Below are 19,376 nucleotides of genomic sequence, written 5' to 3'. Positions count from 1 at the left end.
AGAAGGGCAAGGGCTGAGGCAGGACCCCCCCAAAGCCCACCCAGCTCCAGGGAGAGCCTGCGGGGCTGGAATGTCAAAGGCTTTATTTAGAAAATTATAGGAAACCTCTGTGCTCACGGATGAGCCGATGGGAAGCACGTTACAGCCAGAGTCCTCCCGCTGGGGGGGTGGGCAGCACCCCAAACTTCCCCCAGAGCGGGTCCAGGGGCTGTGCGTGATAACCGGGAGGGCTGGTGCTGCCTCGCTGTGGCTGCCCAAAGCTGCTCCTGCCAGTGCTGAGCATCATCCCGCCGGCGCTCAGCACCCTGCTGCAGCCCGGCATGGCCCCACCACAGGGCCCAGACTGGGGAGGAGACAGAGGGGCAGCGGCGAGGGAGCTGCCCCGCTCTGCCATCTGCGAGCAATGACTGTGCTGTGCGTAAAGGCACTGGCAGGGGAAGAGAGCAGCAAGCTCACCCCGGGGCAGGCAGGCAGCGTGACAGCAGGGGTGGGGGGGCCTGCTTGCACCCCAGCCAGGGACCCCCATGCCAGGGAGGCAGGCAGGGGCAGACAGCCGGGATGAGGGGAGGCAGCGGGGCCCACAGGCAGCTCCATCAGTCCATGGGTGGAAGACGGGGCCTGGACCAGCGGCTCCAGGCTCTACTTCTTCTTCTTGGTGCCACGGAGGCTGTCACCGTGGCCGTCAGCTGCCCCCCGGGTCCGGCCCTCGCCTTTCTCCTCCGTCTCTTTTGCCTCCTTCCTCCGCACCTGCCCATTCTTCTCGCCGCCCCCCCGGTCGGCAGGGTCCCCCCGCCTGGGGCCTTTGTGGCGGGCGGGGGGTGCACCCCCCCGGGGCCGGCGGCCCAGGGCTCGCAGGAGGTAGACAGTGGCCACCACGAGGTACAGGGACCAGAGGATGGCAGGGCCGGAGAAGGGGCGGCTGAGCTGGCGGAGGGACTGCAGCAGCCAGGGAAGGAAGGCGTCCGCCGAGCGCTTCAGCGACATCTTGTCCTGCGGGGCGAGGGGAAGAGGGGTGTCAGGGCTGCCCCTCGGCCGGGACCGTGGAGTGGCCATGGCGCAATGCCTTACCTTCAGCCCGTGCTGGTTGAGCAGGCTCTCCAGTGTGGGGTCGCCCAAGGAGACGGTGGGGAAGAACTCCTGCACGTGCTGCCGCCGCCACCACGGCGCAGGCCCCTCGCTGCAGGACAGGAGAGCTCAGCGCCCAGCCCTCCGCCCCGCCAGCCCAGGCAGGAGCAGGGCAGCTCTGCCCACAAGGCAGGAGCAGGCCATGCTCCTGCCTCCCCCCACGCAGCGACCCAGCCTTGCCAAAGCAGAGCTCAGGGCACTGATGAGCTGCCGAGTTAATGAGCCAATTAACCAGGTGAGAAGCAGCTCCCAAATTCAGCCCTCCCACCCCACGCCCCCTCCCCGAGCTGCCTGAACACAGCCAGCACACACACCCGCGCCATCTGCGTGTCGATGTGGTGTCACATCAGCTTCGCGGAGCAAAGCATGGCTGCAGAGGGGGTGCAGGCACTGGCACACCCATCCTGGTGCTGCTCACCTGCCCTCGGCGCTGCCGGTGAACCAGTACTTGTAGAGCTGCGCGCGGATGTAGACAGGGGGCTGAGCGCTGAAGGGGTACCGGGACTCGTCGACCTGCACCAGGCGGATCACTGCCAGAGACACAGCGTTAGCCCCCGCCAGGATCCCATGCCCCTTGCTGCGGGGACACCCCAAACCGCTGCAGGGCTGGAGCCCAGGGGCCCCAAATCCCCAGGAAAGGGCCTGGGACACAGACCTGCTGCAGGGGGCCAGCAACAGCCCCCAGACAGGGTGGGACGCAGCCCTGCCTGCTGCTCCAGGGGGCTCAGCCCAGGCAGCCCCCCCTCCATCCCTGCCACTGCGCAGGACGGAGGTCCTTGCTGTGGCACAACTGCCAGGTACGGGGCCTTGGGCTGCCTCTGCTACAGCACTGGGCCCCGGGAGCCCCCAGCACGACCTGTCCCCAGCCCCGCTCACCGTCCTTCTTGCCCTGCAGCAGGCGGTAGACGAAGCTGGTGAACCAGGGGCTGCTGCTGTGGTGGGCCAGGGCTGCGAACCACATCTGCCAGTCGAGGCGGGGCTGGTGTGGGGTGACCACGGCGGGGGCCGCGCTGACGTTCCCGGGCTTGTACATGAACTCAATCTCCTGTGGGGCAGGGAACAGAGTGGGCTGGGGGGGGCATCCAGCAGTGGGGACTGGCATGTGGGGGTCAGACCTGGACCTCCACCAGCTCCACCATCCTGGGGGCAGAGCTCCCCCAGACTCACCCCCCCTCACCTCCTGGGGTTACCAGCTCCTTCCAGAGAGACAAAGCCCATGGGGGACGGCTGGGTGCCCCAGAGGGGACCAAGCCAGCAGGACAGGGATGCTTGGCTCCACTGGAGTCCATTCCTCAGTGCCTGTCCCCAGCTGCCCTACCCAACCAGCCGCAGCTCCCGCACAGCCCCTTCGGCGCCAAATGTGATTGTCGAACTTGATTCAACAAGGCCAAGTGCTGGGTCCTGCACTTGGGTCACAACAACCCCGTGCAGCACTATAAGCTTGGGGAAGAGGGGCTGGAAAGCTGCCTGGCAAAAAAAGACCTGGGGGTGTTGGTTGACAGCCAGCTGAATAGGAGCTGGCAGTGTGCCCAGGTGGCCAACAGCATCCTGGCTTGTGTCAGAAATAGTGTGGCCAGCAGGACCAGGGAAGTGATTGTTCCCCTGTACTCAGCACTGGTGAGGCTGCACCTCAAATACTGTGTTCAGTTTTGGGCCTCTCACTACAAGAGAGACATTGAGATGCTGGAGTATGTCCAGAGAAGGGCAACGAAGCTGGTGTAGGGTCTAGAGCACAAGTCTTATGAGGAGCAGCTGAGGGAACTGGGCTTGTTCAGCCTGGAGAAAAGGAGGCTGAGGGGAGACCTTATCACTCTCTACAACTACCTGAAAGGATGCTGTAGAGAGGTGGGGGTCAATCTCTTCTCCCAAGTAACAAGTGATAGGATGAGAGTAAACAGCCTCAAATTGTGCCAGGGGAGATTTAGATTGGATATTAGGAAAAATTTATTCACTGAAAGGGTTGTGAAGCACTGGCACAGGCTGCCCAGGGAAGTGGTGGAGTCACCATGCCTGGAAGTATTTAAAAGACATGTAGGTGTGACGCCTAGGGACATGGGTTAGCGGTGGACTTGGCAGTGCTAGATTTACAATCAGACTCAATGATCTTAATGGTCTTTTCCAACCTAAATGATTCTGTGATTCTATGAAATGGTGGCTCACCATCCAGGTCTGCTTGTCGTAGCTGCCCTCCAGCACCACCTCGGGCCGCCCCCCGACGCCCGTCATCCTGCGGAAGAGCCCATAGGAGTTCACCACCTGGAAGCGTTCGACCGCGTTGAACATCTGGTGGATGCCGGGCCACAGCTTGCCGTTGGACTCATAGTCAATGTAGGTGAAGGGCACCTAGGGAGTAGCAGAGAGTGGCTCTGTCACCACGGCTAGGAGCAGCCTGGGGGGCCCAGGCCAAGTTTCCAGCTCCCCATACACCAAGACAAATGCAGGCTCTGCTGTCTCCTGCCCTCCCCAGACACTTCCCACTCACTCACCAAGCTGATGGCAAACATCCCCATGGTTGCTGTGGCGAAGACGGCCCACTGCAGCATGGCCCAGAGCTTCCAGAAGCAGCCGCGGACGCAGGCACACCTGCAAGGTGTGGGGGAGAAACAGATCAGAGCTGCACAGCACTGCAGTCTGGAGCTCTGGCTGTCATCTGCAGGGTTCAGAGCCACCCATGCTGTGCCCAAAGCGGTGGAGGGCTAAGCCCCACTCCAGTGCTGCAGAGGAAAATCCCTCCTATCTCACCCAGCACCCCCGAACCGGGCACCCACCCCACACAGCCCCAGGGTCCAGCCCTCCGCCTGGCTCCAAGCACCCCACACCAGCTCCCCCAGTGCCCACAAGATCCAAGCATCCCTCCATGCACGAATCACACCCTCAGGAGTGGCACCAGGCCACCCACACCGGCTGCCCCGTTCCTGCTCAGCTGTCATGGCAGAGCTACGAGGCCCGGCAGGGGGAACTGACTCTGTCACCCCCCGTCACGCACCTGTACATGGCAGAGAGGATCTCCCAGGAGAGCGAGAGGAAGCCCAGCCCCACCAGTGGCAGGGTCACTGCCCGCAGCCACGTTGTGAACTCGTGATAGGTGAAGGCTGGAGTGAAGGAAAACCCACAGGGTCAGAGAGGAGCCCCTCCTGCCCCAGGAGCCACTGGGGGTGCAGGAGCCCAGGCGCTGCCACTGGGCCGTGGGGACAACGGGCTGGCAGCCCCCGTGGGCCTGGCTGTGACGTACCCACTTTGGAGTCCAGCAGCCTCTTCTCCCAGTTAATCTCCAGGCTGAAGTACTGGATGCTCCAGTAGAGCAGGAAGCCATAGGTGCTCATCTCCAGCAGGGTGGAGAGGAGGGACCGCAGGCTGGGGGGCCAGGCTGCGACAGAGCAGGGCTGCTAAACGCCGGGGGCTCAGCGAGCCCAACCCACCGTGGCACGGAGGGGCACAAAACACACCCTGAGTCCAGGCAGGGAGAGGGCGAGCGGGCAGCGCTGAGCACATCCCACGGCAGAAGCCAACATGCTGCTTCATGGGGGACCCAGCTTGAGCACCCCACGGGCACAGACCCCCACCCCAGGGGCAGGCGAGGCGGCCATGCTGGCAGCAGCTCTCACAGCACTGAGCCAGAGGGCAGCTGCAGGTGGCCAGAACGCTGCCTCTCGCAGTCACACCCGGACAGGGGTGGTCAGCGATGGTGGCCTGTCCCCTCCCCACCCCAGGCACAGCAGAAACCAGACCCCACCCCACCAAAACAGGGCTTCCAGGGACTCACTGCTGGCATGCCTCTTCTTGCTGCGCCCCAGCCAGTGCCCCACGTGCTCCTCATCCAGCAGAGAGAAGGCCAGGACAATGGTGAGCATGTTGAAGAAGTTGTAGTTACCCGTGAGGATGATGAGGACCTGCAGCAGCACCTGGGGAGGAGCGAAGGCAGGGCTGGGGTGTCACAGTGCTGAGCTGACTGCCTGGGGGACCACCCCAGTGCATGCCCAGCTCCCAGCACCCGGGGTAGTCCTGCCCGCAAGGGCCCGCAGAGCAAGGAGCCTGTCCTGCCCACAGACTAAGCCGGTCCCCCTGCCCCTGGGGAGCCCCACAACACCTGGCGGCAGGAGAGGCAGGAAGGGGGGGGTCCGGCTCTGCCCACCCACCTGGCTGTAGAAGGCAAAGAGCCGGAGGCGGCGGATGGGTGCGAAGAAGAGAAGTGGGATGGCAATCTCGATGACATAGGTGGCCACCACACTGAACTTCTGGAACCAGACAGGCAGCTGGTGGGCAAACCAGGCACCTGGCGTGGGGATGCACTGGGTCTCGTAGTGATAGGTGAGAGCTGGAGGGGGACAGGAGGGGTCAGAGGTGCAGAGAGGGGAGTGGGGACACAAGTCGGAGCAGGCAGAGCCATTGCAGAGCTGTGCCGAACATGGGAGAGGTGCTGGCAGGAGCTGCCCAGAGCCCTGCAGCTGCCTACGGGGCACAGGAGGCCCAGCCTGAGGCTTGGGGAAATGCCCCCGCTCTCCCTGCCTGGGAGGGGTGCCCCAAAGCCTGTGACACCCCACAACCCGCGGCACCCCTCACCTGTGAGCCCCCACCAGGTGGGGCAGCGGCTGGTCAGTTTCACCACACCAGAGGCGAACATCAGCCGGAAGAGGAGCCAGCGCACCAGCCAGAAGGTGATGCTGTCATGGGCACGCCAGGCCGTGGACCGCCACTTCAGCAGGCGCAGGGGGGCCACCAGCACCGCCAGGAATCCCACTTCCAGCAGGAGGCTATCCCTGTGGGGAACACCGCTGTCCTCCACTGCCACCCTGGGTCCACAGACCCCTTGGGGCAGCCAGCTCCCGTCCCAGCTGTGCTGGCACTGAGACCCCAGGGTGCCAAGGGGCCTGCCGCTGCTTCCCGCAGAGGGGACAGCTCTCCGCACCCAAACCTCCCTGCCCTGGGGTTTGGGCAAGCCGTGGGCCAGTCGAAGTCAGGACAGGACAGCTCTGTCCGCATAGAGCCCCTGCAGCAGCCCCCTGCCCAGGGCAGGTGTGCTGGAAGCGCGGATGCAGGGCTGACTTACCATTGGAAGTAGAGGAAGACCTGCCCCACCTGCAGAGAGAGGGAGCAGAGCAGTGAGCAGGGCACAGGTTTGGACCCCTCTCCCTTCCCCACACCCACCCTGCAGGGAGCGGGCAGAAGGGCCGAGGGGCGGCTACAGATCCCTCCTGGCTCCCCCTTGGTGCCGCTGGCAGCTCCTTTCCCACGACTGGGCTACAGGCCAAACCCAAGGAGCAGAGCAGCGGCCTCAACTTGCTGCTGAGAGCAGCAGCACCAAGATGCCACAAAGGCACTGCTGGGGGCAGAGAAGGAGGATGCTCCCCAGTTAGGTGTGCCGGGGAGGCGGCTGTGCCGGGAACCACAGCCTGGAACTGCTCCGGTGTCCAGGGCTATGCCCCAGGCACAGCAGCATCAATCGCAAGGTGGAGGAAGGCACCAGGCCAGGGCTGGGGGGCTGCAGGGGAGTGCTGCTCTGTGCTGCCTTGCTGCCTGGGTGCTCCCAGCCCTGGGCACTGTCCCTCCTGCCTGCAGCTGGGCCCAGAGTGGTGCTTGACAGCAGACCAGGCTGCAGACCCAGCTGGCGGCAGGGCAGAGGGCTGGAGGGGAGGGAGACCGGTGCTGGGGAGGAGCAGGGACTTTCTCTCCAGCATCACCTTAAAAGGGAGCGAGGAGAGGAAGGCCGGGCTGGCACACGGGGCTGGGAGGAGGCAGAGCCGTACACGCTGTGGCATGGCACAGCAGCCCCGCAGCCATGTGCTGGGAAACAAGAGTCCCTGTGGGTGGGAGTCACCCAGGGCTCCCAGGCCCCGCAAAGCTGCGAATGCTGCTTCCTCTCCCTGCCGAGGCAGTGAGTCACTTCAGAGCCCTGGCTCCCACCCTGCCTCCCCCTTGGGCCCCAAACACGGGCCACACAGCTCAGCAGGGCTGCCCATGCGAGGGGAGCTGCTCACAACGGCTCCCCGTGGGGCACGGCTGCATGCCAGTGAGACCGTGAGCAGGACAAAGGGGATGGGGTAACGGTGCCACAGGGTAGCCCCCCCCCCCCCCCCCCAGCACGGGAGAAACCCTACTCCCATGGCTGTCACCTCACTTTTCCAGCCTCTCAACACTGTTCCCTACAGCCACCGGTGCTGGACACAGCCTGAACCCTGGCAGGAGGGACCAGTGAGGGCTGCCGACACTGCCAGCCCCCCGGGCTGCCTTCTGGCAGGGCAGGAGAGCTCCTGCCTGGGGTAACAGCCACCCAGGCCGAGAAGGATCTCCAAGCACAGGCGGGTTTTTCCTCTTTAATTCCCCTGGTTTCAGAGGGAAGAGAAACCCTCCTCCTGCCGTGGCTTGCACTAGCAGGCTCTGACTCACCCGAGCTCCTCTGCACCAAGCTGCCAGCGCCGGCATCGAGCGCAAACGGCTCAGGAGGGTGGATTCATGGCTGGGGGGCACAGAGCTCTCACGGGACACGGGGAAAGGGCTTGGCGAGTGGGACAAGGGCCCCAGGAGGGCTTGGCAAGACTGTGGGCGGGCAGGTGCCAGAGGTGTGGGAATTGGCTTTGCAGGCAAGTCTGGGAGGGTTTTATCCCAGGGAAGGCACCAAGAACCAGCACAAGGATGGGGTTGTACCTCCCCTCCACGAGCCAGGGAACTGCCAGCACCTTCCCCCAGTGCCATGAGGGAAGATGAGCATGTCAGGAGCTTGTAGGATGATGCTAACGCAAGAACATCACCCCCTCACCCTCCTAGGTCCCAGCTCTGACCCCTCTAGGGCACCACAAGCCCAACCGATCTCATACCTGGTAGAGCGAGAGATAGAGCACCCACAGCAGGGCGAAGAGCAGGCTGTCCCGCAGTGGCTCGAACAGCAAGGCGCTGAAGGAGGCGAGGACGCCGAGGAGGCAGAGCAGCTCCATCCCCAGCTCCGTATCCAAACCCAGGCGGGGACTGAGCCACAACAAGGTGGGAAAATCCCATAGTTGTTCCCATAGCCCCTTCCCGCTGAGGCGTAACACTTTGCGGGCCGGCAGGATGCCATCTCTCCCGTACAGCCCTGGAAACGGGATAGCGACAGTGGTGACAAAGCCTCCCCATAAGTCTGGGGCAGCAGAACTGGGAAGCCCCCCGCTTGTCGAGGCGCTGGTAGGGAGGGGGGGATTCCAGTTAGTTCTTCCTGCACGCTAGCTTCCCGGTTTCCTCGTGGAACTGGGAACGGAGCAGCAACGGGAAGAACCCACGTGGAACCCAGCGGCTGCCAGACCCAGCCTGGCCACATAGAAGGGAGACAAACGCCCTGCCTGCTGCAGGCAGGGGAGATCTGTGCGAGCAGAAGTCTGTCAGGGTGCTCCCGGGGTGGGGGTGCAAGGGTCTGGAGCAGCCCCTGGACCCTCCCCACTCCTCCCTTGGTGTGGGGGAGCGGCGGGGAGGAGGGGAAGGACCCTCTCCCCATGGAGGGCCGGCCTCAGCAGCTCTTCGCTGCACAGCTCAGCCATCCCGGCCCCACTGGGACACCCCACCCCCCGCCTCCAGCACCCGCTGCAGCCCGGGCTCCGCCGGTGGGGCCTAACCGGCCGCCCCCCACACGCCAAGCCCGGGGACGGGCGCACCCCCCCCTCCCTCCCCCTCCCCCCGCTCCTCCACCGCCGTACCGGGGATCTGAACGTAGAGCGAAGCGAAGGCGGCGAGGTAGGCAGCGGCCAGCCCGGCCAGGAACAACGACCGCGGCCGCCGCGGCGGTTCCCCCATGGCGGGCCGCTGAGCGACCTCAGCGCGCACGCTTACGTCAGCACGCACAGGCGTCAGCGCGCAGCAGCCCCGCGCGCCTCACGTCGGGCGGGAAACACAAAATGGCGACGCGGAGGGGGATCGCTGCCGCTGCCGGCGGGGTCTGGTGAGGGGTGGGATTGGGGGTCGGTCCCGCCGGGACCCTGCACCCGCCCAGGGAGCCCGCGGCTGCGGGCAGCGTCCACCTGGTGGCGGGCGGGTTTGGTGCTGGCGTTTTGTCTCGGAGTGGCTCGGCTGTCCCGGCGGTTTTTGTGTGCGGCTTGACCTCCGGCTGCTCTGGTGAGGTGAAAGACGGCGTTGGTTTTCTGGTTCTGGGTTCTCGAGTGCTCATCTGGTGGTATTCTGCCTTTTTTTTTTTTTTTTTTTGTGAGGCTGAGGGGAGACCTCGTCGCTCTCCACAGCTACCTGACAGGAGGTTGTAGCGAGGTGGGGGTCAGTCTCGTCTCCCAAGTAACAAGCGATAAGACAAGAGGAAACGGTCTCAAGTTGTGTCAGGGGAGGTGTAGATTGGATATTGGGAAAAATGTCTTCACCGAAAGGGTTGTCAAGCCCTGGCGCAGGCTGCCCAGGGAAGTGGTGGAGTCACTATCCCTGGAGGTGTTTAACAGATGTGTAGACATGGCGCTTAGGGACGTGGTTTAGTGGTGGACTTGGCAGTGCTGGGTTAATGGTTGGACTCGATGAGCTTAAGGGTTTTTTCCAACCTAAATGATTCTGTGTTTACTGAAAATTTATATTTCTGTTGGAATCCAGTTGACTTCAGGTTTCTACACTACTTGACTACCATAAGGCATCAACTGCACCCAACTCTAAGTGACCTGCGACCCTCAAATGTCACCCATGGGATCATCTGTTGAGAAACAGGTGGTTTAAGCCTGTTTAAAGACCCTACAGGTCTCCCCAGCGGCTGAGCAGGCTGTGAGCTCCTCTGCTGGGAGCTGCCGCTATGGCGGAGGTGGAATCACGCTTCCTGCACCTCCTGCAGCCCATCCGCGACCTCACCAAGAACTGGGAGGTGGATGTGGCTGCCCAGCTCGGGGAGTACCTGGAGGAGGTAAGGGGGGGCCCTGCGTCCCCTGTGCTGGGTTGGGGAGGTCAAGAGTGATGCCCTTCAGCCCTGCCTGCGTGGGTGTCGTGGTTTCAGCTGGGATAGAGTTAATTGTCTTCCTAGTAGCTGGTACAGTGCTGTGTTTTGAGTTCAGTATTAGAAGAATGTTGATAACACACTGATGTTTTCAGTTGTTGCTAAGTAATATTTAGCCTAAATTCAAAGATTTTTCAGCTTCTCACACCCAGCCAGCGAGAAGGCTGGAGGGACACAAGAAGTTGGGAGGGGACACAGCCAGGACAGCTGACACAAACTGGCCAAAGGGGCATTCCATACCATGTGATGTCATGCCCAGTATATTAACTGGGGGGAGTGGGGGCGGGGGGATTGCCGCTCAGGGACTAACTGGGCGTCGATGTGCAGGTGGTGAGCAATTGTACCATGCATCATTTGTATCTTCCAATCCTTTTATTATTACTGTTATCATTTTATTAGTGTTATCGTTATCATTATTAGTTTCTTCTGTTCTACTAAACCGTTCTTATCTCAACCCATGAGTTTTACTTCTTTTCCCCGATTTTCTCCCCCATCCCCCTGGGTGGTGGGCAGTGAGTGAGTGGCTGCATGGTGCTTAGTTGCTGGCTGGGGTTAAACCACGACAGCGGGCAGGCCTTCTGTCTGCACCCCCGCAGCCGCCCTGGTGTGCTGCTGGCATGCTTGACTCTTCCTTCTCCCTGTGCTACCCCCAAATCTAGCCTTTGAATCTGCGTTTCATTTTCCTTCTTTTGCGTATTTCGCAGCTGGATCAAATCTGCATTTCCTTTGACAATGGCAAAACCACCATGAACTTCATAGAAGCAGCCCTGCTGATCCAGGGCTCCGCCTGCGTCTACAGTAGGAAGGTGAGGAGGCTGGCAGTGACTGCCACGTCGTGGCCCTGGTCCTGTTGCCCTGCCTGTTCTGCGATCCCTCAGCCGGTGGTCCTGAGGCCGAGCTCCACGGGGGCTGCTCTGGGAATTTGAAAGACTTGAATGTAATAATGACTAATGGAAATGAAAGGATACAAATTTATAATTCCTAAACTCAACCCCTTTATACACATTGGCGTCAGCAGCCTGGAAAAGAGCAAGAATTTTGCTGTTCAGCACTTTCTTCTCTAGACAGTGGAATACAAAAACCCTGCTTCCCCAAATCTGGCCTCAGAATGGCTTCAACAGTGAAAAGAATAACAAGGTTATCAAGAAATTAAACTCCAGCTGCCTGGGGACGAGGGGAGGGTGGTGGTTCATCCTGGCATCAGCTGGAGTAACTTTTCTGGGAGCTGCTTTCTCCTTCTCCAAGAGTCTGGTTGCTATTTTGCAGGTGGAGTATCTCTACTTGCTGGTCTACCAGATGCTCGACTTCATCTCCAATAAAAAGTAAGTAGAGCTCCCCCCACCCCCGGGGAGACAGCTTTTCCAGGGGCTCAGGGCTGCTCCCCTCCAGCGCGCCATTGCTGCCTTGGCAGAAAATGCTGCCACGTGCTCCTGCCTCACTGCTCTTTCCCTCTGCGTCATGTTAAGGCCTAAGCTCTTCCCCGCTTTCTTTCTTGCCGAAGTTCGGTAGTGCTTGCCCCGAGAACGTATGAGCTGTGCGTCCTCTTGGGGATGAAACTGTGCCCCCACCTGCAGAGAGAGCCTGTGGGAAGGTTCGTGACCCCCACTCCCGCTCTGAGCCTTGCTTCTACTGCTACTGACGACTCTGCCACTAGGCAATCATCGCTTTAAAAAACCAAACAAATCTATTGCCGCATCAGTCTCCAGCCCCGTAAAAAGTTCTTTGAAGCAGAAGGATTGTTGTGGTTGCAGAAAAGTTCCCTGGTGGGACTTGCTTCAGCCCAGAGGGCCTGGGGCGATGCTCATCCCCATGCGCTCTTCCAGTGGCATCATCCTGTGGTTTTCTTGCTGCAGCGCTTTGCTGTTGTGTAAGGAGAGGGCAGCGCCCAGCGTCCCACAGAGTAAATCTTAGCAGAGAATAAACTGTCTCATGTGGCAAAGCAGCTTGGGATTTATTCTTCCCCTTATTGCTGAAAGTGGGGCTCTGCCGCTGCAGCTCTCCAAGCTGCCTTGCGTAACTTGCCTGTTGTCAGCCTGGCGCCAGCTCTGAACACACTCTCCACTGAGGAGAGGTCAGCTAACAGCACCCTTCTGTCTGTGCTCAGACTGGGCATTTGGGGAAAGACGAGGGTTTTGTGCCGCACCTCGCTCCGAACAACTGCTTGGCTCCAACCATGCAAATGAGCTTCCTGAAGGAACCTCCCTGCCCAGTCGTGAGCCCTGCTTGTAAGGAAATATTGCCAGTTGTCTGGGGAGGCTGACGCAGAGGACATGAAAGTGGCTCTGCTTGGGCTGGAGCAAGGCGAAGCCGTTGTGGAGGTTTCTGAAAGTCTCCGACAATTATTTCTGTGCTGTGGCATTGAAGTGAAATGTTCCCTTCTGTTTCTGTAACAGAGCTTCTGAGCTGGAATTGGCAGGATGTTTTTGTTCCAGATGGGATTTGTCGGGCAGGCTGGATCCCCTCTTCCCACAAGCCCCAATTCCTTTGCAGCGCCCCACTGCCCTCCTGGGCAGGCGCAGAGGAGCACTAAGAGCGTGTTAGCTCGAGTGTGCTGATGGCACAGCTCTCTGGCGGTGCCGGTGGTCGCACCATCACCTCTCCGTGCTGTCCATAGTGCTGTGGGATGCTCCTCCTTAGAGCGGCTGCAGTGGCGTTGGAGGGAACCTGCTGCCACTTCGCCTCCAGCCCTTCCCTGCTGCCCCGGGCAGATCCTGACCATGTGTTTTGCTCCCTGACTCAGGCGGGAAAAACAGCCCAGCTCCTTGGGGAAGGACGGCAAAGACACCGATGCGAGCTTTGGGGCTGACAAGGAGGAGGTGAGAGGGGTGTCTGTGCCCCGTTGTGGCATGGGGAGCGGAGTGCTTGGTGGCTTGTGTGCGCAGACAGAGCTGGTTTCAGCTGCTGGGCTGCAAGGGTACGAGGGGCCGCAGGCAGCGGGGGATGCCCCCAGTGCTCCCCCCTTTCTGACTAGCGCTGTGGCTGCCGTCTCCTGTGTATGCTTTCCTGCTGTTCCCTAGTAGGGGGGTGTTTAGCCCCACATCTACCCCTGGGCATGGTGGGAGGACTCGGTGAGCTTTTTGTCAGGACACTGCTGGCCTCCACAGGACATCAACTGCTACCTCGCAGCCCTCCTGGAGAAGAGCTAGCCCCTGTGCAGTGCGTGGGGACCTCCCCCCACCCACCCCGGGCTTAGCCTTCCTTCCCTTAATCCTTAACTTGGGCTATCTCTCGGGACTCTGTCCCCCAGGAGAGCAGCGGCTGCCTGGGCTGGACCTTTCCCGTGGGAGCGGGCACCTTCATTCCTTCCTTGCTTTCCTCCTGCCTGGTGGGTGCTGCCCTCGCAGTGCTGCACACCACAGCCCTGCTCCTGCCCTGCTACAGCAGCTCAAAAGCTGCAGCTCCATCGTCTCTGCCACTGGGTCTGTCCCGCCTGCGTGGTGCAGCCGTGGGAGGGTTAGGGTCCCTCAGTGGTGGTGCAGCCTGGCAGGCTGAGCCAGGGTGACCGCTGGTGGGACTCCCTCAGCAGTTTCTCTCCCTGGACGACATTGGGGACAGCAGCCATGTGAGCGTGGACATGAAGAAGGATCATCAGCCCAAAGTAAGAGAAGCCACTCCTCCTTTTCTGTCCCTCCCTGCGTCAGGGTTTTCCCAGATGAATCCCACGGGTGCCCAGGGCCAGCTGCTGTCCCAGCCAGGCTCTGTGGGGACGGTGGCACCCAGGCAGTGCTGTGCCATGCTGGGTGCCTTCCCCGGTCTCCATCCCACCCTGCTTGCCTTCGCAGACTGTGAATGTCATTCCCTTGACTCCGATGTCTTTGGTCCCCCCAGAAGAGGCTGACAAGAGGGACAACCCTCTGTTCAGGTGAAAGCCCCCTTGCCATGCCCCTCAGCCGCTTCCCATGGGTTTACTTGGTGTCGCCCCCTGGTCCCGTTGTTGTAGTAGGATTGGGCTTTCCCTGTGCCTTAGCCAAGGAAGCAGTGCTTTCCCAGTTAAAAGTGGATGGCAGGCAGGATAATCCCACAGGCCCTGGACAGCTGGGAGGTGTGGAGCCCTCTGGTGAGGGCAGGGCAGGAGGGTCCCCAGGGGAGGGACAAGCCGGGGCTACGCTGGGAAATTCGAGCGAGACTGCTGGGCCAGAGAAGCTGAGAACGGCCAGCGGGAGGGCTGGGGCTGATGATTCCCCCCTGCATTCCCTGGAGCAGGGGGGCTTTGGCTTTGGGGATGCTCCAGTGGGGCTCCCCCCAAGGCAGGCCAGTGCCCCTCTCCCTAGGCTCCCAGTGGGACAGGGCAGAGCCTGGTCTCGGGGGTCCCCTGACGGGTTTTTGCTTTCAGCCGGAAAGGGGAGATCCTCGCCAGCCGGAAGGATTTCCGGATGAACATGAGCACCCCTCACACCACCGGAGCCTTCCTGCTGGAGCCGGCAGGCCTCTCCCCCATCTGCCCACAGGAGCAGCAGCTTGAAGTGAGCCCCGGCAGAGTGGCAGGTACAGGGGACTTGGGGCACGGATCTCCGCAGACCTGCTGGCCGGGAGGCAACACTGTGGGTGGGAAGCACCCCGGGGTGCTTTGCTGGCCGCCTGCCTCCAGCAAAATGGCCTCCCAGAAGAGCAGGGCCCCTCGTTGCTGGAGGTGATCAGGTGCTGGGCAAGGGTAGGGTGCTGACGCCAGCAGCTGCCCCCTGCCCTCTCCCTGGCTGCAGCAGGGAGCCTGCCCATGGCTGTCAGCCTCGCTGGGGCTGGTGGGAAGGAGCAGCATCGAGGCTGCTCTCCGTCAGTGCCGGTGGCTGGGGCTCCTGCAGGCAGGGGCAGTGTGGGAGCCCACCTGCCAGGGGGCTGCTGGTGACCTCTCACCTCTGTCACCTCGGCAGGAGCACCGTCCTGCGTCCTCGGCAGCAGGAGGGATTGTGTCAGCACTGGCAGGGCTCCCGTCCAGGCGCTGAGCTTTTCCACAGACAGAGGTGAGATGTGCGTGGTCGGCGGGCTGAGTGGAGGTCTGGCCATTTGTCCTTCCTGCCTGTGCGTCTGGCCGGGCTGGGCAGGGCTGTGTGTGTTCAGGCAGCTGCCGCCGCGTGGGATGCTCCTGCCCTCTTGTATCAAGGCAGTCTGGTCCTCTCAGCAGCTTCAGCTGGCCACTTGGCCATGACAAGCGAGGCTCCCTGGAGGAGCTCCACAGCAGATGGGGTGGAAATGGGAGAGCCCAGAGGCTTTTATGGTGTTTGACCGTTTAGTCCCCCCACCAGGTGCCACAGGACCAGACGATGCTGACAGCAGAGATGACGACATGCCCGGGGCCCTGGAGGATGATGTGGAAATGACTCTGGCTCCTAACGAACACATTGAGGTGCAGAGGGTGGGTGTGGGCAGGGGCTCAGGGCAGTGCTGCCGCCTCACTCCTTCCCCGGAGCCCCGCACTTCACTACCTGGCGCTGTGGGAATCTCACCAGCTCATTCTGTGTCTACCAGAGCGTGCCCCGGACGAAGGGGTATGTGCTGCGGGAGCGAGCCCCTGCCGAGGACCCCAAAGCCCGCCTCAAGGTAGGGGGGCCCAGAGCTGGGGAGTCTCTCTCTGTCCACATGGGACACTGTGGGAAGCCCTGGGACATCCCTGCCCTCTCTGCCATGCTGGTGCCAATGGTGGGGTGACCTGCTGGAGCCAGGTGGCTCCCGTGTGCCCACCCCAGGGTGCCACAGGGAGCTTTGCCAGCTTCATCTCTGCTCACTCCTCTGCCAGGAGATGCTGGATCCATGGCAAAGCCTCGACCCCTTCGGTGACTCCGAGGACAAGCCGTTTAAGAAAGGTATTTGAGGTGGAGCTGGGGAAGAGGGACTGCTCCCTGCGTTTCGGTTTGCCCTGGACGGGCCAGGGCCCAGCTGTGCAGGGGCAGCAAGGCTCCGTTTCCCAGCCACTTGTCCTCCAGCATCCCCAGAGCCATGGCGGGTCTTTCCCAGCTCCATGATGGGCAGAGGGGCCTGGGAGAGGGGCAGCTGCCCTGTGCCGGACCCTCGGGGTGGCTGGGCTACACTTGGAGCAGCAGCACGGGACTCTCCTTGCGGCACACAGTGCCGCTTGCGCAGGGCTGCTGATCTCTGCCTGCCTCCAGGGAGACCCTTCCTGGTGCCACATGGCCTGGACGATGTCGTTGGTGGCAAGCGGAAGAGGAAGGGACCGAGGAAGCTCCAGGACTTCATGGAATGGTTCTCTGCAGCCTGTGAGTATCGTGGCCATCGTGTTTCCCGCAGGATCCCACCGTGATCCAGCCAGGCTCACAGCAGGACCCTTCTCTGCCAGGAATCGCCTTGCCCAAACCCCTCTGCCATGGGTGCTCCGGTCCTGGCTGGCCCCGTTCAGCAGCAGCTTCAGTCCTGTAGCAGCCTCTGTCTGTGCTCCGGTCTTGCTCTTGCTGGAGCTGCCCAAGCAACTCCATCCCATTTACTGAGTGGGATGCAAATCGCCTTTGTTGGCCCAGGATCTCCTCACCTGGGTTTGTACCTTAACCAAGGCACCGAGGAGAAAGGGACAAATGATCTGAGAAGGAAGCAGCTGGCCAGAGCTCTGACCTCAGCAGGGTGTTAAACAGGACGCGTTTACAGGAGGCGCAGAGAGTCAAATAATAGCAGCCTAACTATAAACGTGGGTGGGTTGTACTGCGAGGGGAGGAGGAGAGGTCAGAGCAGGAGTCCCCCGCACTCCCGTACTGCTGAGGCGGCCCCCGCTGTGCCCCTTGCCCCCTCTCCTAAGGTGGGGCTGCACTTTCCGTGGCCGGAGCAGGCTGCGTTAGACTGCGGGAACTGGAGCTGCTGGTGGCTGTCCCAGGGATGGCTGGGACGCCTTTGCGGGGAAAGGAGGTGGCTCTGGAGGTGACAACTGGCTTGTTGCACACTGCGACGGCAGTGGAAGCGGTCGGTGGTGCTGTCACTGGAGGGCTGCCTGCTGCTGCTAGCCCCCCTTGCACGCCCATTCTCCCTGCTGGCTTCCCCGGGAGTGTTGACGGAGTTGGCATCTGTGATGGTTTGTAACTTTAATCCTTTCTGGTTCTCCCAGATAACAACGTCACTGACAGCAGGAAAACCAGGAGGAAAGGGCCGACATTTGCAGGTGAGCGGGACGCAGTGGGGCCTGTTAGTAAGGTGCCATTCTGCTCCCAGCCCGTGGCTCTGAGCACAGGCAAAGGCGCAGCCATGCCCTGTACTGCAGCCGTGCCCTGTGCCCCATAGCCTCCCTGGGTGGGCTTTGGGCTGGAAAGCAGCGGGATGCCTCACTGAGGAGCCGAGACTGGGGCAAACACCCAGGAGGGAGCAGAGCCAGAGCCGCGGTGGCAGGGCTGTGCCAGGGGAGCTTGCTGCAGAGGGCACAGGCGGCACTGGGAAAGCCCCACTGTTGGGGCTGGAGGAGGGTGTTCTAGCTTAGGAATGACAGGCAATTTCTAGGTTTTGCAGCTCTTCCCCTTTCAAAAGGCAGACCTGCAAACCAGCTGAACCAAATCTGGCCTCCGCTGGCTGCAGAGCCCCTCATGTGCCAGGCGGGCCGGGGGGGGAAGGGCAGGCATCACACCTGCCTGCGGCCCCAAAACTGTGTGAGGGGAGCCTGGGCAGGCACCCCGACAGCTGCGGTGTGCCAGGGTGGGGGGCTTTGCTGGGAGGTGCGGGCTGAGTCCCCCCCTGGGGTGCAGAGGAGCTCCCCAGGGCTGTGCACCCTGTCTCTGTGCAGATCTGGAGGTGCTGTACTGGAAGGAGCAGAAGTTGCGGATGGCGGCACAGAGGAAGCTGCAGAGCCGGGCGGTGAGTGGGCACAGCACCGGGCAGGGCTGGGGGGAGCTGGGCTCGCCGGGAGCTCTGCCTGCCCTCACGGGGGGGGGGACACACCTAGGGCAGGGGGGGCTCCTGGCCTGGTGCCTTGCACCCCTCCTGCGTGCTCCGGTGGGCCACGGGGTCCCTTGTGGGGGGGCTCATGGCTGTTATCTACCAGGAGCCGCTGTGTCCACTGCCGCGTGAGGAGGAGCCAGCTCTGCTGGAGGAGGAACGCGGGGCTGACTGCGACGAAGGAGCAGGTACTTCAGCACCCCAGACCCTCCCTCCCCAGCCAGGGGTCCCATCCTGCCCCCTCCTGCCGTGCTGGCAGCCCTTATCGAGACAAAGCCAGGCCTGGGGTGGGCAGGGGGCTGGTGGGTGCTGGGGGGGGGCGGCACTGAGCGCATCTCCCCTCCTGGCAGGTGACTTCATGGAGTACGAGGACATCCAGGCTGAGGGTTTGGAGGAGCTGGGGGAAGGAGCCCTGGGTGAGTGCTGGTGGGGGTCCGGCAAGCGCGCGCCCCTTGGCACAAGCCCCGCAGCCTCCGTGCTGCAGCGGGGGGGGCTGCGGCTGTGCCCCATCCTTTCTGGGGAGTGTCCCTCATCCCTGCTCGGTGGGAGGGGGTGGCTGCATAGTGTTGCTGCTGGTGACACTCTGCCCTCCCACAGGCCCCCCTGACCTGGGCTCGCTGGGCTACGAGGAGCTGGTGCGCAGGAACGTGGTAGGTGCCTATAGGCAGGGGCGTGGTGTGGGGACGGGGCAGGGATGCTGCGAGGTGGGGGAAGGCGATGGGAAGGTTCGGGTGCCCCTGCTCCCCTCTCCCCGCAGGAGCTGTTCATCGCCAACTCCCAGAAGTACGCACAGGAGACGGAGCTGTCCCAGCACATCCGCTGCTGGGAGGAGAGGATTGGGCCGCTGCTGCAGGAACAGGCAGGGACCCATGCGGGCAGGGGGCTGGGGTGGGCAGGGGCCCGGCAGCCCCCTCCCAGCGCCTGAGCCCGCTCTGCCTGCAGGAGGAGCGAGCCACCTTTGACATCCACGGCTACGGGGACACGCTAGCGAGCAGCTGCAGGCGCCTGGGCGAGTGGCGGTCCTTCGCCAGCCTGGTGGCGGGGGAGCCCCCCTTCGAAGTGTGCCGCTACATGCTGGCCACCCTCCAGCTGGTAAGTGTGTGGGGAGCAGAAAGCAGGGGGCTCTGCGGAGCCCACCCGCCGCTCCCTTTCTCCTTCCGTCCCTCTCCCCCCCCCAGGCTAACGACTCCGTGGTGGAGCTGGCGCAGGACCCGGGACTGGAGCAGGCGCTGGACACGGCACGCCTGCGGCTCCTCACCCACCAGCGGCCGCAGGAGCGCTTCCACGCCTTCCAGCCCCCCTCCGCCTGCCCCTGAGTGAGCACCCCTCCTCTCCGCATACCCCTCACCACCCCCCCTCCCCCGCCCCAACTCTTGGTAATAAAACCCTACTTTGGTAAAGGCTCTGCTGTGGTGGGGGTCCCCAGGGCAGGAAAAGCTCCTTCCCTTGG

At 62.4% G+C, this 19,376-nt stretch overlaps 2 protein-coding genes across 4 annotated transcripts; one reads left to right on the top strand and one right to left on the bottom strand.

Moving 5' to 3' along the window:
* Positions 1–66: 66 nt before the first annotated feature.
* LMF2 (lipase maturation factor 2) lies at positions 67–8,938 on the bottom strand. The gene is made up of 14 exons (XM_069801415.1): positions 8,787–8,938; positions 7,938–8,191; positions 6,173–6,201; positions 5,686–5,882; positions 5,262–5,440; positions 4,889–5,027; positions 4,358–4,492; positions 4,112–4,217; positions 3,612–3,708; positions 3,286–3,468; positions 2,002–2,170; positions 1,544–1,655; positions 1,069–1,177; positions 67–990 (listed from the first exon to the last, which is right to left on the bottom strand). The coding sequence occupies exons 1-14, from the start codon at positions 8,881–8,883 to the stop codon at positions 640–642; spliced, it is 2,157 nt and encodes a 718-aa protein (XP_069657516.1). The 5' UTR covers positions 8,884–8,938; the 3' UTR covers positions 67–639.
* A 22-nt stretch (positions 8,939–8,960) lies between these two features.
* Positions 8,961–19,326, top strand: NCAPH2 (non-SMC condensin II complex subunit H2). 3 transcript variants are annotated; one of them, XM_069801417.1, is made up of 21 exons: positions 8,961–9,201; positions 9,676–9,976; positions 10,771–10,872; positions 11,333–11,388; positions 12,807–12,882; positions 13,590–13,664; positions 13,849–13,928; positions 14,400–14,551; positions 14,935–15,024; positions 15,307–15,416; positions 15,530–15,601; positions 15,798–15,864; positions 16,168–16,275; positions 17,109–17,162; positions 17,775–17,845; positions 18,033–18,114; positions 18,277–18,342; positions 18,524–18,576; positions 18,684–18,785; positions 18,869–19,018; positions 19,105–19,326. In XM_069801417.1, exons 2-21 carry the CDS (start codon positions 9,869–9,871, stop codon positions 19,240–19,242), a joined length of 1,812 nt encoding a protein of 603 aa, XP_069657518.1. In that variant the 5' UTR covers positions 8,961–9,201; positions 9,676–9,868; the 3' UTR covers positions 19,243–19,326. The 3 variants fall into 3 exon arrangements, with proteins under 3 accessions (XP_069657518.1, XP_069657519.1, XP_069657517.1); XM_069801418.1 differs by having other exon boundaries at positions 8,961–9,206; positions 13,593–13,664; XM_069801416.1 differs by having other exon boundaries at positions 8,961–9,206.
* The last annotated feature ends 50 nt before the right edge of the window (positions 19,327–19,376 follow it).

Source organism: Haliaeetus albicilla, chromosome 14 (assembly GCF_947461875.1).
Source record: "Haliaeetus albicilla chromosome 14, bHalAlb1.1, whole genome shotgun sequence".
In the NCBI taxonomy this organism is placed as follows: domain Eukaryota; kingdom Metazoa; phylum Chordata; class Aves; order Accipitriformes; family Accipitridae; genus Haliaeetus; species Haliaeetus albicilla.
Note: the sequence above shows the minus strand (reverse complement) of the source record. Positions and strands in the feature narration are given on the sequence as shown.

Bases quoted from the DNA above. Each gene is read 5' to 3' on its own strand.
- LMF2 (XM_069801415.1), bottom strand. From the start codon at position 8,883: ATGGGGGAACCGCCGCGGCGGCCGCGGTCGTTGTTCCTGGCCGGGCTG. The intron at 5,028-5,261 runs GTGGGTGGGCAG...GCTCCTCCCCAG, and splicing joins TCTTTGCCTTCTACAGCCAG to GTGCTGCTGCAGGTCCTCAT. The intron at 1,178-1,543 runs GTGAGCAGCACC...CCTGTCCTGCAG, and splicing joins ACCGGCAGCGCCGAGGGCAG to CGAGGGGCCTGCGCCGTGGT.
- NCAPH2 (XM_069801417.1), top strand. From the start codon at position 9,869: ATGGCGGAGGTGGAATCACGCTTCCTGCACCTCCTGCAGCCCATCCGC. The intron at 11,389-12,806 runs GTAAGTAGAGCT...TCCCTGACTCAG, and splicing joins GACTTCATCTCCAATAAAAA to GCGGGAAAAACAGCCCAGCT. The intron at 17,846-18,032 runs GTGAGTGGGCAC...GTTATCTACCAG, and splicing joins GGAAGCTGCAGAGCCGGGCG to GAGCCGCTGTGTCCACTGCC.